General features: G+C 43.6%; 1 protein-coding gene across 2 annotated transcripts in view; it reads left to right on the forward strand.

Moving 5' to 3' along the window:
- The window catches only part of NFYC (nuclear transcription factor Y subunit gamma), a 56278-nt gene extending 46429 nt beyond the window's left edge, over nucleotides 1-9849 (forward strand). For both annotated transcript variants that reach the window (XM_034413357.3, XM_034413358.3), the window contains exons 6-10: nucleotides 2532-2705; nucleotides 4131-4289; nucleotides 6160-6267; nucleotides 8044-8103; nucleotides 8947-9849. In XM_034413357.3, the coding sequence (XP_034269248.1) occupies nucleotides 2532-2705; nucleotides 4131-4289; nucleotides 6160-6267; nucleotides 8044-8103; nucleotides 8947-9066 (621 nt within the window). In that variant the 3' untranslated portion in view covers nucleotides 9067-9849. The remainder of the gene's footprint in view (nucleotides 1-2531; nucleotides 2706-4130; nucleotides 4290-6159; nucleotides 6268-8043; nucleotides 8104-8946) is intronic.
- The last annotated feature ends 7459 nt before the right edge of the window (nucleotides 9850-17308 follow it).

Below are 17308 nucleotides of genomic sequence, written 5' to 3' on the forward strand. Positions count from 1 at the left end.
CCATTTTGGCAGCCCTAGACTGCTTCTGCTGCTGCTTCTTTTCAGCCTGTCATTCCCTTAATAGGCACTCCGCTAGTCAAGTTTTAGTTTGGAAACAAAATAGAGCTGCTTAAAATTAAAATAAGGAGCTTCCACATACCAGTTGAGTCCTTATTGTACAAAAACATATCAAGTATCCACACTGGAATCTTGGGGAAGAAAAATTAAAAGTTTCTCGTGGATCTGTGAGTTTTCAAGATGTTGAGAACAATCTTGCAGTATTGCAGGAAGAAATGGGGAGATGAAATATATAAAGAACACTTGGATTGCTTGATATATTGAAGGGAACAGTCAAGATTGGGGAAATCTCTTCCTGTAGTTTTTTTTTAAAAAAATAACCCTCTTCCAGTCATTATGTAAAGGATCTTCCTGCAGCTTGGTGTCCTCCAGGTGGTGTTAAGCTACATTTTTCCATATTGTGCTAAATGCAGCGATTTGTCAAGCACAATCATCCATACTTGCATGCAGTGACCTTTAAAATCTTGAGCCTTCTAGCATAGTCTCGCTTAAGAGAGTCTTGATGGTTTTCCTGCTGGATCTTTCTCATCATAGTTGCCTCTTTCAGGGTGAACAGAGCCCTAACCCCCATGTCTAAGGGTGCCCTGAAAAATGCAAGAAGCCAATTATGTTGGCTTCCCTCTTTTCCAGTTCACTGACCAAACAGGAATTTGTCCGGTGCTCATGTCTTGTAGGGACATGAATCTGGTTTTAGATAAAAGGGAAGAGGAGCGACTCTCATCAGCTTCCATTCTGTCTGGACAATGGCTTCCAACTCTTCTGAAGTCAGCCAGGGATTTTCTTTCCCAGAAAGATTTTTCTCCCACCCTGTAGGTCCAGGGTCAGCTGCTTTGACGCAGGCCAGTGACTTTGCACAAGAGGCCCTTATGTGTTATTGATGGAATTCATTCTTGGCAGCAGCATCTCTTGGCCATGCCCACTGACATCGTTGCTGGCAAATGGGCCAGACAACAGTTGTGTAGTGCTTTTGAAGCTCTGATTCATTCAAACTCAGGAGTCATCCCAAGTGCCAAATGATTTTAAAATTGTTAAAAATTGTACTTGAGTTTAGGGACATGCTAAAAAATTATGCCTGTCTTTTGGAAAAAGTTCAAGAAGCCGATTGGATTTGCTATTTAAAACCTTTGAAGATGAGACTAATTTTTCTAAGTAGATCTTAGCATCACCTTTGAACAATGAGCCACTAAGACTGAATTTAGTCAGTTGAGGCGAGCATCCTCGGTACCCCCCCCCTTTTTTTTTTTTTTGCCTCAGCCATTTTGCATAGAAGGTGGTGGAAGTTAACTGGCCAGTAGCCCTTATGTGTGTTTCGCCAATTTAACCCTAGCCATGTAACAGTGTGTGTAAACATCCTACACTCTCAGCTGTGACTTTGTGGTGGCTGGGAGAAGGTTGTTTACGCCTCCTGGCATGGACTGGTCCTCTCGGAAATTGTAACTCCTCATTATGATCTGTGGGACTCAGAATGTGTCTGCCCCATGGCTCCAAGCTTATCCTCTCACAACTCTGTTTCCCAGCTCATCGTTTGGAGGGAAGCAGAGACCCAGGAAAGGTAGGTGGGGAGAGGTCTTGATGGGAGAGTTTGGGTAGCCACATGCCTGGCATTCACTTAAGATATAAAGTGCTCCAGTTGTGCTGCAGTAGTCAATGTACTAAGGTCTTATTCTTACCTGTTTCTGTGCTATGAGTACATTTTATTGTTTGCTTTCATAATCTGCCCCAAGAACCCCAAATACAGGGACTCCATTGCAAAGCAAGGCAGTTGTTAAGTGAATCACAGCTGATCTTGCAGCCTTTTTTTTTGTCACGGCTGTTAAGTGAATCACTGCAGTTGTTAAATGAATCACATAGTCATTAAGCAAATCAACTTCCTCCATTGACTTTGCTTATGAGGAACTGGCTGGGAAGGCCACAAATGGTGATCGCATGTCCCTGAGATGCTACAACCATCATAAATAAATGCCGGTTGCCAAGGGCCCGAATTTTGATCATGTGATTGTGGGGAATAGTTGTAAATGCAAGGACTATCCAGAAGTCACCTTTTTTCCCCAGTAACGTTATAATTTGGAACAGTCACTAAATGAATGGTTGTAAATAGAGTACTACCTGTAGTTTCAAATCTCACTTAAGTAAGCAAATGGCATTCTTCATCAGCTTGTTGGCCTCACTGCTAATAATACCTCTTTCCTTTCATTGGCCTGGAAAGCTTTTCCCCCAAAAGCAGAAGGCCTGTTCATTCTTGGATGCTGCTTGTCTTTCAAGGAAGAAATTGAAATTCAGCCATCAGACCCGAAGATTCTCTCAAGATGGGAGAAAGTAAAACAGGCAGAACAGAGCGGAACAGGTTGATGGGCAGTGTCCAGAGAAGAGCACTAGTCATACTAATTTTTTCCATACCTGTTTCCATTTCTGCTGGAATCCATGTTCCAGGCTTAGTTTACCGTGTCTGACCACCTTCTTCTCCATTGGCGTAGGAGGAGGTCCGCCAGGCTGTGACTCCAGCAGAACCCGTCCAGTACTACTTCACTCTGGCCCAGCAGCCAGCAGCTGTCCAAGTCCAGGGCCAACAGACGGGCCAGCAGACAACCACATCCACCACCACAATCCAGCCTGGGCAGATCATCATCGCCCAGCCTCAGCAAGGACAGGTTGGTATGCAGGCCTTTTCATGGCTCTTGCACGCTGGATTTGGAGAGCAGGTGGAAAGTGGCATCGGGCGCCCTCTGATTTGCAAAGGAGACCTGTGCTGAGATCAAGGCAGCATGTTAAAAGTTAACAAAATGCAATATGCTACATTGGGGGGTATCTTGCGGCATTCAAACAAACAAAAAATTCCCCAAGGCATTATTTATTTATTTATTTATTTATTTTATTACATGTATTTATATGCCGCCATTCTCCCGAAGGACGCAGGGCGGCGAACACAAGTTAAGAAACAAGTACAATAAAATCATAATTTAATCCAAATAATTAATTAGTAGTAAATAATAAAGCCCGGAATCAGTCTCAGCCTATTTGTTTGAAAAGCCAAGTCTTCAAGTCCAGACGGAAGGAGCGCAGATCAGGAGCTGTCCGGAGCTCAGTAGGTAATTCATTCCAGAGGGTGGGAGCACCCACAGAGAACGCCCTACCCTACCCCTATTATGGCTTAATATATAGACCAGGTTCTTCCAGTATGCTGTGGTTGCATTCCTACAATGTGCTGAATTGCAAAATACCCAGCCTTGTTTTAGGCTAGCCCTTAGTGTATTATAAGGTACCAATCTCATGATGTTGGCAAAACTGCAAGTCTTAAAGACTCAACTGCTTAGACTTGCAGATGGAAGAACTACCCAATGCGGGTGGGGATGGAATGGAAGTATGATCAGGATTCTCACTGCCTTCCTCAGTGAGAAGCAAAGAAAGAAGACGGCATTTGCTGCAGACCCTCTTCTCCCTCCCCGGTCATATGGGCTGGGACTACATGGAATTAGAGTTGCAGCAACATCTGTCTGGCCACATGTTGTCCATGTCTCCTGTAGTTTAGTTATTGGAGCAGATCCATAGGCTGTACCTATAGTATACCAGTGAGGAGAAACCAGTACTCTCTTCATTATTGCTGACAGTCATTTTGGAACGGGCAATCCTGGCTGCTCCTGTTTTACAGGATCAGACTGGAGCTTCCTTTTCATTTCATTCAAGCCCATCTTTGGCTGTGGAAGCTCCGTAGATGATGTTTGGCCACTATTATTGCTTGCCAAGGTTGTTCTCAGGGGGAAAAATTGGAGCAGTGTCCTGGATGCCACCTTGAAACACTGAAGGAAGGACAGGATATAATTTGAATTTTAAAAGAATGAAATATGGACAATCTTTTGCTTTCGAAGTATTAGCATCTGATTTTTATAAATGCCCTTTCTGCTATCTTGGGTCTTTTCTGTCTCAGAGATTGTGACACTGAACAGAGGGAGCATTTCCACTTGCTTGCTGTCCTGAGATTGGTTGTCTGGTCCTGGTCATGTTGCAGGACACAAGTGTAGCTGATCAATGTATCTGAGATGTCCTCCATCTTCTCTTGTGCGCTTCTCTTCTTTCAGACCACACCTGTGACCATGCAGGTGGGAGAAGGGCAACAGGTGCAGATCGTTCAGGCCCAGCCACAGGGGCAAACCCAGCCGGCGCAAAGTGGGACCGGGCCAACTATGCAGGTCATGCAGCAAATCATCACCAACACGGGCGAAATCCAGCAGATACCGGTCAGAGTCAAAATTGATCTAAAAGTTACAGAAGCCCTGGGCTTGATTTGAGAAGGGAGTTGTGGATAACTGCAGGGGTGTCCCAAGGGAACGGCAAAAATATGGTGGCTATGTTGGTATCCTCTCCTGCAGAAACCTCTGGATGACCAACATTAGTCCTTTTTTGCTGGCTGGATGGGGTTCAGGTTCCACGGCATGTGTGGGATCTGCATCTTGACTGCCACGTTCTAAAGCAGGAGTGTCTAGCCTTGACAACTTCAAGACTTGTGGACTTCAGTTCCCAGAATTCCCCAGCTACCTATTCTGAAGAGTTGAAGGCTACAGATCTTAAAGTTGCCAAGGTTGGACACCTCCTTTCTAGAGAGAAAAGCCCATTCTAAAAAACAGCTCGCTTAAACCTTTGCTGAAGCCACTTCTCCCCTCCACATTTGTCAGTTCGGCTTCTTGACTTTCTTTCTCCCCTTCCTTCCTTCTCATCTTGTGAAACAGTTTTACATTATATTCTAGGTTAACATTTAAAAGTCACACAATCATTAGGGCCGCACAGATATTTGCAAAACATTCCATGCTTATTTTCATAATCAGGCCGGTTTTGAAGGTCTCTCTCCAAACTGCCCCTGCCAGCTTTTCCACTCTTTATTTTTAACAAGTGGTTTCCCAGACAGAAGCTCCATGGTGGTGTGCACCAGAGCAGTAAGTCGAAGCCCTTAATGTCTGCGTTGTCCATTTTAAGTTAGTTATTCTAGTTAAAATCTAACCAGGGCCTCTGCTTGCAAACAGCTTTTCTCCCTGCAGGCATATTTCAGTGCCTTCAGAAAGACAGCTGTAAAGAAGCTTTTCTTGCAGAAAGTATGCATTTGTAACAGGGGGTGCTGCCCTTTGCCTTTAGAAACTGGTTATTTGGGGGGAAAAAAATCCCAGATGTTAGAGAAGTCAGTGGAGGGACAAGGTCCAAGGGCTGTAATTTCTGTTCGAGGAGATTTGGAGCATCAATGACAGATTGTCTAAAGATCTCCTTCACCTGTTCCTTGATTAAAAGATGCTGTCCTGAGCACAATATAATTGTGTTTTGTACAAATACAGCAGGGCGGGCAGGAGGTTAACTATTTCTAAATGTAGTTAGGTGGTTCTAAAACACAGCTGAGCGAGCATTTTTTTTTTGATGCTGCACTTTTTAAAATACAAAAGGAAGAACCTGAGAAATCCAGCAGTGACGCCATGACATCACCAGAGGGGGTAGATTGAGATTCCTGGCATCAAAATCATTGCCTTAAGCATACGCCAGATTTAATGCGTCCATCTTCACTTTTTAAAATGCCATTGTTTCATATTTTTTTTAAATGTCATTATGCTGCTGAAAATCAATGATTAGACACCATATTTTGGTGGCACAATTCTGGGGAAGTGTCACAATGGGGCAGGGTTTGCATTAATCAGAAAATTAGGAATCAAGTTGGGTTCTTTCAGGTTTGAAGAAGTATGCATATCTGCACCATAGGTGGTTCGTCTTTCAAGTTTCCACTTAATTTCATCTCAAAAGTCTTTACATGGTTGAACTTGTGATTTATGGTTTTGATGAACCGAAAAAATATACAGAAGACTATAGAAATAAAAACAAAAGTTGTGATCGTAGAGCAGAAGATGAATTTAAATTTTGGCTTATAGCTGCTCTAAAAGAGAATAGGAAGTTACGATAGCAGGGAGAAGCAATTTTTCTACCCCAAGCACATGTGTTTTTTGGTTTCATCTTTTGGTCTTATTATGTCATCTTCCTGTATAATCTCTCCAAGCATCTCTGGGAAACGAGAGGCTAGCTCTGTTTTCAGGTGACCAATTCTGTGTCCTCTTTTCTCCCTCCTGCTGTTTCTAGGTCCAACTTAATGCCGGCCAGCTGCAGTATATCCGCTTAGCCCAGCCTGTGTCTGGAACTCAGGTGGTCCAGGGCCAGATCCAGACGCTTGCAGCCAACACGCAGCAGGTATTGGCTGACCTCCGGGGTTTCTTGAGAAGAGCTGTTAAAATACCCCTGACCCTTTGAGAAAGAAATTGATTTCTCCAGATACGACCACTGAAACCAGGGGTCGTGGGAGGAGTTCTGATCTTGAATTTCTGCTGACTACTGCCCCCTCGCCCCGCTTTTTAAAAAGGAAACCTCAACCATTTGGAGAAGTTGTATTAACCCTGCTCCTTTGCATATGGAATAGGACAAAATGTATGGCTCAGAGCTATTGTCATAAATCTGCCAAGACACAAGGTGTTTTTTTTTTTTATGTTTGCTTAGCTGTGAAAAATATAAATCATGCTTTGTTTGGTAAACACCCCGTTTCAGGGGCATCTATTGTGGGGTGTCAAAGAAGGTGGATGCAGCTACATCTTGACTTTTTTTGACACCCTTCCTCCGCTTGGACATCACTGTTCTCAATAAACGCCTCGTGTAGGTTAAAAATGAAATAATACTGTAGTATGCTAAAAGGCCTGGTGTTTGGAGGCTGGAATCCAAAAATCTCTTTCCTACTTCAAAACTTTATCCAGCTTTCAGCAAATTTAGTGAAGCTCTGTTCTTTTTTCCCTCTTCCCAGACCTTTGTTAATCGGTCAGCTTTTCTGTTTGAGCCACCTGCCAGCCTTCATGTTGCCATTCTTTGTGTTCAGGCGCCGTATCTAATTTCCCCAGCTTTGCAAAACCTTTTTTAGTCACTGCTAAATGCATTCATTAAAAGCAGTACTTTTGTTTAGGTCCTGGCTAAGAGTAGCCTTCACCTCTTTCAGATCTGGATACTTCATTGTCTGCAACCTGGGATCTGCCTTGATTAGTATCAAATCGGATTGCTTTTCTCTGTCTGTCTTCCCTTTCCTCTTTGCCTTTCCTAACACATACCTACAATCTCTTTTCTCAATAGGGTGTGCCTTCAATTATCTCTGTGTCCCGGATGCCCAGTTTCTACAGTCATAGAATTTCAGACCTTGCTTATTGAAGGCCATTTATTTGGAAAATTTCACAGCTATATCTGCAAATAGGCCTTTTGCTCAACAGACTGTCTAAACAGCCCAATTGCACCAGCAAAAGGAACACTAGTGGTCACACACACACACACACACACACACACACACACACACACACACACACTTTTAACTATTGGGGAATACAAGGGACGCGGTGGCTCAGTGGCTGAGATGCTGAGCTTGTCGATCGAATGGTCGGCAGTTCAGCGGTTTGAATCCCTAGTGCCGCGTAACGGGGTGAGCTCCCGTGACTTTTCCCAGCTTCTGCCAGCCTAGCAGTTCGAAAACAGGTAAAAAATGCAAGTAGAAAAATAGGGACCACCTTTGGTGGGAAGGTAACAGTGTTCCGTGCGCTTTTGGTGTTGAGTCCTGCCGGCCACATGACCACAGAGACGTCTTCGGACAGCACTGGCTCTTTGGCTTTGAAACGGAAATGAGCACCGCCCCTAGACTCAGGAACGATTAGCACGTATGTGCGAGGGGAACCTTTACCTTTACCTTATGTGGAGAATATTACTTTTGACAGAGTCTTGAACCTCCTTTGAAGGAATATTTATTTCCATTGGTAGGCAAATTTGTTTGGGAAATAAATAATGAAAACCACAAATTGCAAGGGGTTCACAGGAAAAAGAGCAGGTCAAGAGGTTCAAGGGGTCTCTTACGTTTTGCAGTTCCTCTTTTGCATTTATTTTAAACACTGATTCCTTCTTGATCAGAGAGTTGCAAATGTCATCCATGCATGTCTTTTCCAGATTGCGCAGACAGACGTTCAACAGGGGCAGCAGCAGTTCAGCCAGTTTACCGATGGACAGGTATATGCCTTTGCATCTGGGGCTGCTGGGCAAAGGGGTGGTTGCTGGAGCAGCTTGGCATGGTCAGTTCCTCCTGAAGGAAGCCAGTTTCTTGGGAGGGTTGTTGACCCAACAGGAAGAAGCCAGAGACATTGTTCTGTGGATTATATGATATTTACCCTATTAATTTGTTCTGCTCATTGAGAGCTACCTTGGAGTAGAGATCGCTAAACTGACCGATTAAAGAAAAAAAAAAACACAATTACTTTTGTTTCTTCTTGGAAAATGCTTTTAGACTCCGTGCTTGAGGTGGAAAAAAAAATTAAACTTTGATTTTGGGTTTTACTGATTAGATAGGTTTGTTGTGATAGAAATGGCTGGTTTATGTAAAAGTAAAAAGTTGAGGTTTGATATCATTATCTTATTCTACTGCACCAAAGGGAAAAGGGAAGGGAAAATTGTAGGGAAAAAGGGGAAAAGAAAGAGAAGGAGTTGACTTCCAATGCCTTTTCTTTCTTTTCCCCTTTTTCCTAAAAATTTTTCCTTCCCCTTTCCACTCTTATCTTTCCTACTATTTTCTTTTGTATTTTTGTATTTTATATTATAAATTAATTTTAAAAAAGGAGAGAACTAGCTTGGAGTTTCATGCTTCGGATGCTCCCCGGCAGTTCAGGGGACCTCTGATTAAAGTTGTGAGTTTTTCCCAGTTGAGGACTGTTACAGAAGAAGGCGTTTGTAGATATCCTTAGCAGTGTATTAATGAATTGAACTGCTGTCTCTCTAAGAGGGTACAGTGCACGCCATGCCTTGAAAGGAGCCACCAGAAACAGTTTCACAAGCTTCTCTTTGCTTCTTCCCTCCCAGCAACTCTACCAGATCCAACAAGTGACTATGCCTGCCGGTCAAGATATCACCCAACCTATGTTCATCCAGTCCACCAATCAGACGACAGATGGACAGGCGCCACAGGTCACGGGAGACTGATCAGCTCCAGCCGGAAGCTTTCCTGATGTGGCGGAATTCATAGCGACTTGATTGATGTTCCCACTGATCAAGTCGAGAAACAGCCTTTTAACTAGTCCATTCCCTCCCCACCATGTTGTCTTCATTGATAGAAAGATGTCAAAGGTTGTGATCAGCGTTACATCAACTGCTTACGTTGGCTGGGAGGAGAGGATGCCACAGGAACTGACTACAATGCAATATATGTATTTCTTTATATATATATATATATATATATATATAAATTTTGAATTCTGTGTTCCTCAGTAGTTCCACTTTGACCATTTTATAGAGGGCTCTGCAGGCAGTGCAAGGCCTTCTCATTTCTTCGTGGTCTGGGATCTTTTCTTTGTCCTTTCTGTTCTCCCGTCCATTACATTTGAAATCAAAAAAATCTTTATCCTGTTTCATCCCTGATTGCACATATCGCATTATCATTAAATCTGAAAGTGTGTTAGTGTGCACATGTGTATATACTGTGTGTGTGTGTAAGAGAGAATGGGCAGAGGGATTCCTCTTTTTTTTTTTTTTTAATCCAGGTGCTGCTAACTGCAGTTCCCAAGTTTGAAAATTAACAGGGAAAACCCAGCTTTTCCTTTATGAACCTATTTTCTAAAGGCATTAAATTTGGCCTCAAACTATTTTGGAATGACTTAAGGGGATTTGGACACGCAAATACAATGTATTGGGTAATGGTATAAAATTCAGTCGATGCATGTTTTTTAAAAAATGCATGAAATGCAATAAACCTTTTTTTTCCTATAATATTCTATACTCTGTGTCCTTCTCACCTCAGCTCATCAACTGATCCTGATCCAGAACAGATTCTACTTTGCCAGGTTTAGACTTGCCAAAATGTTTCAGAACCTGCCCAAATCCTATGGAATGATATATTTTAGGTTGTGTTCTGACCTAGGCTTCCTGAGTCATTAAAACACACGAGTAGTCCCAAGAACCTTTTATTGCAACAGCTGTGAATTCTGTTCATTCACAGATGAGTCCCAATTTGTTGTAAAGAGTCCTTCAGGATAATCATCCACCTTGACACGCTGCCAAAGATCTAATTGGCAAAGCCACCCGGAGTCCAGAATCAACAGAGCTTCAGGCTTTAAGCTGAACCAAATGAACAATCGTTGCTTCCTGCTCCTCTTTTAAGTCTTATGGGAGGGGCCAATCATCTCCAAACCCTACTCCCAAGTCCCTTTTGTTTTAGCTGTTCTTGCCTGCTGGCAGCTCTGCACATGCGCGCACTGGGAACCGGCTCCCCCTGTTCCTCAGCCTCGCTGATGTCCGACTCTGGAGGCTCCGGAGGCAGCACGTACCTCCCAGATGGCCCTTTCTCTGCCTCCAACACAGAGCCCTCGTCTGAGCCTTCCCCAGGCTCCAGGACTGGCCCATGTTCCTCCTCAGCCTCCTCACTGTCCGACTGTGCTGCCAGCTCCGCAGGCCATTGGCGGACCACAACAGGTTGGTCCTAAGGAAGCTTAGATCAATCCAATGGCCAATGGGTAACCTCCAATATCATTTTTATTTCCCATTCCTTTGTTACCTAACTTTGGGCCACCACCGCTGATACTTTGCTTGCATTACAAGTTCCCTACTAGGAAAGAACAATAGAAATCGTTTTTGGGGGGTGCATAAAAAGGGGGAATCCTTCAGAATAACTCAATGCCTTTTAAGGACTAATGATGGCAACTGTCTGGTTTTTCACTTCATCTCCAGCCATTTAATTAAAGTTATTTTTTTAAAAAATAAATTGGGTGTGTGTGTGTCTTGGCAGAGGATGTTATGAACCCAGAGATGCAGTGGTGCCATTGAATGCACATCTCCTTATTTTAGTAGAGGTTGGACAGTTGTAGCTTTAAATGCGGTTGGGTACTTTTTACTGTGGCCTTCACTTGAGGGGACCCTAAGAGAGGAAGAAAGGGAGAGGAATTTCCTACACTGACATGGGTTTTTTTGCAGGCATTCGGTATGTCTTGAGGGAGCTACTTCAACAGTATCGGGAAATGTGTTTGGTAGTCAGTTGCTGCACTTGAATAATCTTGAAAGCTACCCAAAGGATCAGTAGATACGGCCTGCTGTTTGCGCTTTCTGTACCCCAACAAATCAAGAGGGGCAAAACAAGGAGGCACTTTGTGATTAGCTTCAGGCATCGCATCGTGATTTTGGTTCAGGTTTAGCATGTGGACTCGGCTAACTGTCCCTTGTAAATAAATTGTGGTTAAGCTCAATGTGTGATTCTCATCGTAAACCCAAGAGAATTAGCTCCAAACCAACGAGCACTTAATTGGATTCTTTTTTTGGATTGGGTAGATCTGCTTTAGCATTTCCCCATAAAAGTTTTAACATCCTCTTTGTCTGCCAGAAGCCTTTGCTGTACCTAATCAAAACAATTATGTTTTCAAAATAATCTCAGCACAATTCTCCTGGGTGAATCAACCGACAGGTCTCCAGTTGTGTTTTGCTACGGGATGGGGCCAGAGGAGTAAATTCTTTCAGAAATAATCTTGTGAGTACCACCAGAGGGCAGTAGGTTCTCTATTCTGGATCTGTTTTTTTTTTTGTTTGTTTGTTTGTTTCTTAGTAAAGTCTAAAATTGTGTTAATCTGCATCTGGTTTGTATAACAGTCAAACTTTTGTCAGACCACTACACAAGTTAGCAGCGGTGGATGAGCAGCTCTTTCAATAACCATGTTTTTTGCTTGCTGATCACAGGAAATTGGATTTTAAAAATTTTGCTGTTGTTATTATTATTATTATTTTTTTACCAGTACTTGAAATGCAAGGGTTAGCAAAAAGTCTCTCTGGATGGCCTTTCCCATAGGTTCAAAAGACATGTGTAGGAGGGTCCAGAGTGGTTCTCTGGTAGTTGTAAACCCCCCCCCCCAACTCTGTTGTAGTTAATGAGACAAGTCCATAAGTAGAAATTGATGGGCTTGAAAGGAACTTCTAAGTAAGAAAAACTAGGTTGGCTAATTCTGAAAGTTGGAGCTGGCCCGTTATTAATATTCCTAGCTGTGCTGGAGAGAATTATTAAGAATAATTAAAAGAATGGAATGGAATGGAATGGAATAGGGCAGTGATGGCTAACCTTTTTGCCATTGCGTGCCAGGAGTAGAGGGGGGTTGCGCGCATGCACACACCCATAATTCTATGCGCCCTGCCCCCACGCATGCACATGTGACCCCACACACACTTCCCCGCTCCTGGCACACTATGGCACTGTTTTTTGCTCTCCCCAGCCTCCAGAGCCTTTCTAGGAGTCTGGGGAGGGTGAAAACGGCCTTCCCTACCACCCCCCGAGGCCCTCCGGAGTCAGGAAACAGGAGGGCCCAGAAGGCCTGAAAAATCAGATGTGCGCGCTGGAGCTGAGCTCGCGTGCCCACCAGGTGGCACGTGTGCCCTAGGTTCGCCATCACAGGAATAGGGAATAGGAATAGGAGTAATAGAAATACTCCAAGATCCCTTCCAACTCTGTAAATTCATAGAGGTAGCCTGAAGCCAGCAAAATGCAGAGAAATAATTCATAATTCAACGTTTTAAATTGGGGTATTTTAAATTTCTGGGATTTTAATTGGAGCCTAATTATTTAATGATTTTAAATTTTAAATTGTTGTTGTGTTTTTTGTGTTTTTAAATAGGCTGTACACCGCCCTGAGTCCTTCGGGAGAAGGGCGGTATAGAAATAAAATTATTATTATTATTATTATTATTATTATTATTATTATTATTATTATGTGGCAGGGAAAGGGCACAACCACCAGGTTTAACCAATCCCACTTCACAGTGCTTTTATAGCCCTCTCTAAGCGGTTTACAGAGTCAGCCTCTTGCCCCCAAACAATCTGGGTCCTCATTTTACTGACCTCGGAAAGATGGAAGGCTGAGTCAACCTTGAGTCTGGTGAGATTCGAACTGCCAAATTGCAGTCAGCCAACAGTACTGCACTCCAGCCACTGCGCCACCACACCAAATCCTGAATTTGAGTTGAAAGTTAACTGATGCAGAGTAAATGGTCACAATTATCATGAGAATATGGACTTCAGTCCTGGGTTTTGTACCTTGGCTCAACTGTAAACGTAGCTTAAAAACCAGTGGTTAAATTCACATACTGTAATTATGGTGAAGCAAGAGCAAACCATCCACATCATACATTAATGCAACATTCGAACTTGTCTCCTGTGTTCTTTTCATTAATGAATGTAGACTAAATTATCAAGATTGCCTGAAGATTGGTTGCAGAATAAAAGCAATGTAGAAAGCAAGAAAGGAACACAGCAATATGGACATTTGTGGGTTTTGGATCAAGAAGCATAAACCTGACTTCTGTAGTGAAAATGGTAACACAGCAGCTCTGGTCATTTGAACTCTGGCTAAATTGACTTTTTCTCTGGAGTGTTATCAACTAAAACCACACTGAAATTTTTTTAAAAAAATTGAATTCAGACCCAGGGATAATAGCAAATCCCTCAATGCCTCACTCAACCGCCGGGTGTTGGAGAGAGATTGTTCCAGTCAGGAGGAGGGATCAAGCAGGAAATCAGTCTGGAATCCTTATGGAGACACAAGAGAGCAAGGCTCAGTTCCCTTTGAATGCCATTGAACCTTATTTAGTCTTTCCCAGGGGCAAACTGCTGATTTGAGAAGATTGCTGTGAAATACGCATTGAGCAATAAAGTAGCTAGCTTATACTCTACACTTAAGGGTCTGGTTGCTTGTGCTGACATTAGATCAGTTAAAAATCAAGAAGAGGCAGGGGCAAAACAATTGTTTGGTTGAACTGGGAATATCAGAATAGCCCTTTAGTTTTTAGCCAATCCTTGTCTCTCACGGTGGCCCACCAGATGTGCCAAGAAGTCCACAAAGGAGAGAACAAGGAATTAATAAGAACAACTAAAATGCTGGGTGAATGTAAGTCACTAAATAATAATTGTATTCAATAAATCTGTAACTGATTTTGGAACCCTCACATTTCTTCAAGAAGTCTGTATTATGCATCAGTACAATGGGTGAATACAGCCACTGCCTACATGGTAGCAAAAGAAGATATTTTGCAAAAAAGTAGCGTCATCTATGCCATTAGAGTCTCTTCTTCTGAATGAATAAGAATTGCTAAGAATAAGAACGCAACACGAAAAGCCTAATAATATCGACTGCATACCAGCAGCAAAAGCAGGGGTGAAATGCTCCCGGTTCGGACCGGATCACCCAATCCGGTAGCAATGGTGGGTGGTTCGGAGAACTGGTAGCAAAAATCCCTCCCCCCCCACATGCCCAGCTGAGCCATGCGATCATCCGCGATCGGCCAAAGAGGTTGTAGAAAAAATGCTTTTAAAAGTAAAAAAAAAAAAAAAGTTGGCCATGCCCACCCAGTCACATTACCCCCACCACCAAGCCACGCCCACAGAACCAGTAGTAACAAATTTTACATTTCACCACCGAGCCAAAGTCTCTTTCCTGACCAAGCCAGCAAAATTACAATGATAGGATTCCCCCCCCCGCCCCAGGCAGTCTTCAAATGACTACCATTCTTTTAACAACAGCAAGTTACTACCTGTCCTCCAGTTATGACCATCACACCACCTCTCTAGTCACCTGATCACAATTTGGGCACATGGCAACCATTTTGCATTGACAACAGTTGCAGTGTTTTGTGGCCACGTGTTCGCAACCTTTCCATCTGGCTTCCAACATGAAAAGTTGGAAGATTCACTTAATGACCATGTGATTCATTTAATAACCACAGTAAAATTGACCTAAAATCAGGTCCAATCATGTGATGATTCGTTTAATCACCACATCACTTAGCAACCAAAATTCCAGCTGGAATTGTGGTCATCAGCTGAGGACTACCTGTATTATTAAGAAAATAACAGTCTGATTTTAAGGAAGATTTCAGTGAAAGCATAGAGCCTGGGCTTGATTCCTTCCCCTCTCCCACTGAATTCACCTGCTGGCCTTTCAAAGCCCACCTGACCTTGATACCTCACTCCAAGAGTCAGACCTGGTGCTCTCTCAGATGCTTCTTCCACGTCTAGATCAACCTTTAAACTTCCAGAAGGAAGCCACCTTCTTGGCTATCAGGGTTCCAAACAGGCCCAATGCAATCAAAACTCCGAGGCCAAGGTGTTCCTCAAAGTCCAAATTTATTAGGCATGTCATATTGGCACATCTGGTGAAAACCCGACTCTGAAGGTCCCGAGGTTTTCCCCACCCAAATTAAAAATCAAAGTTCTTTCCCTCAGTCCACGTGTCCATCACATGGTCCAACCAGGTCACGGTCTCAACTCCAGTTGGTTTCAAACCATGCCTCCCCAGCACCTGGTGAGAACACTCTTGGTTTCCAGGAGAAAATTTTCTATTTTGGCTACAAGTCCCCAGCTATCTCTACTCCCCCCTCCCATTCCCACAGCTCCAGTCAGCCTTGCTATGGCAGCCCTGAAGATGCTCCAAAATGGCTTCAGGGTTGACATTGGCTTTGTTCTTGGCCCCAAATACCCTATTTTTTGGAGTATAAGATGCACCTTTCCCCCCAAAAAAGAGGGTGAAAATCTGGGTGCATCTTATACTCCGAATGTAGCCACGCCCAGCTTCTCAAACGGAGAAGGCTTTTTTCAGAGGCTGAAAAAAGCATCAGAAACAAAGCTTCAGAAAAGAAGCCCCAAGCAGAGCTTCAGAAAAAAAGCCTCCAAACAGCTTCAGAAAAGAACTCTGAAGCCTCTGAAGCTTTTTTTCTGAAGCTTTGTTTCGGAGCCTTTCAGAGGCAAGAAAAAAAGTTTTGTCTGAAATGGAGTTTCAGAAGTTTCAGAGGCAGGAAAAAAAAAAGCAAAAAAAAAAAAAAAAGCAAGGTGCAGAGCTCACAACCAAGGAACCTGTTGCTAAAATTCACCTCTGGGAACAGCTGATTGGGGATATTCCGGGAGGCCAATCCACCTGCCAATCAGCTTTTTTCTTATTTTCCTCCCCAAAAACTAAGGTGTGTTTTATACTCCGGTGCGTCTTATACTCCGAAAAATATGGTAAGTCATTATCGCAGGGGTAAAATGCTACCGGTTTGTCCGAACTGGTATTTCAGAAAGCAGGAAATCCTGCTTTCTAGTGAAGCTAAATCGTGCGTCACAGCTGTTTCCCCCCCCCTCTGTTCTACTTACCTAGCAAAGTCTTATTTTTCCATGCGAAGTGCGCATTTGGCATGCACTGTGCCTGCTTCCGCAGCGTACTTTTGGCGTGCATGCGTGGGCAGTGAACCGGTGGCAATCAGAGGATTTCACCACCGCATTATCGATACATGTTTCTGGTAGTCGCTGACATATCAGCAGTTGGGGCAGGGCTCTGTGTCTCTTCTCATTTGCATAGCGTGCTGTAATCCACTAAGAGCCTCCACTTGAGCATATTGGTTTTACACATAGGCACTCCAGCTCTCAACTTATTTAGAGTCCTCCAGGTAGTATAAGGAAGGTCAGATCCTTCAGCCATATCCTCCTTTAATGTTGTTATTCCTTGCTTGATGGTCTTCTTCCTCCACCTTTTAACTCAATTTTGTTCTTGGGTACCCACAAGAATGTTTGTTCTTGCCATAAAGTTGTTCCTAGATCTGAATTTGGCGGGCTTGGGGCACATGTCCATTGAGAGATGTCATCTTTCTCTTGCTTAGTTCTTGCAACATTTGCTGTTATTTCTCTCCTGCTCTTAGGTGGCACAATGCCAGAGAGAGGATATATTTTCTCAATTGGTGTAGGTTTGAGATATACTCTCCCAGATATACTGCTGATACTACCCTGTTTCCCCGAAAATAAGATATCAAGACATGATAATAATCCCAACTGGGTTTTTGAGCACATGTGCTAAAATAAGCCTCCCTGTTGTGGCCCATATGCAGCCTGTGCGGCTGGTGGCTGATTCGGACAGCGAGGAGGCTGGTGTGGTGCTGCGCCAGCAGCCTGTGCAGCTGGCACTTGAGTCAGACAATGAGGCTGGAGAAGATGTGGTGCCAGAGGCGGGGATTCAGCCAGGGCCTTCAGAACCTCCAGACGGTCCCTTAAGTGAAGAGGACGAAGAGGAGGAGCCTCTTCTCAATGCACAGACGCGCGGAGCGGCCAAAAGGCAGGAGTGGCTCCTCAGGAGGAGGTCTCCTCGAGAGTAAGGCTTGGGGCTAATTGGCCACTCCCTTAGCCTATTTAAGGAGGAATGCCGACTGAAGCAATTTGCAGGGAACAACTTCG

This window comes from Pantherophis guttatus, chromosome 10 (genome assembly GCF_059756535.1).
Source record: "Pantherophis guttatus breed Tessera chromosome 10, ASM5975653v1, whole genome shotgun sequence".
Classification (NCBI taxonomy): Eukaryota; Metazoa; Chordata; class Lepidosauria; order Squamata; family Colubridae; genus Pantherophis; species Pantherophis guttatus.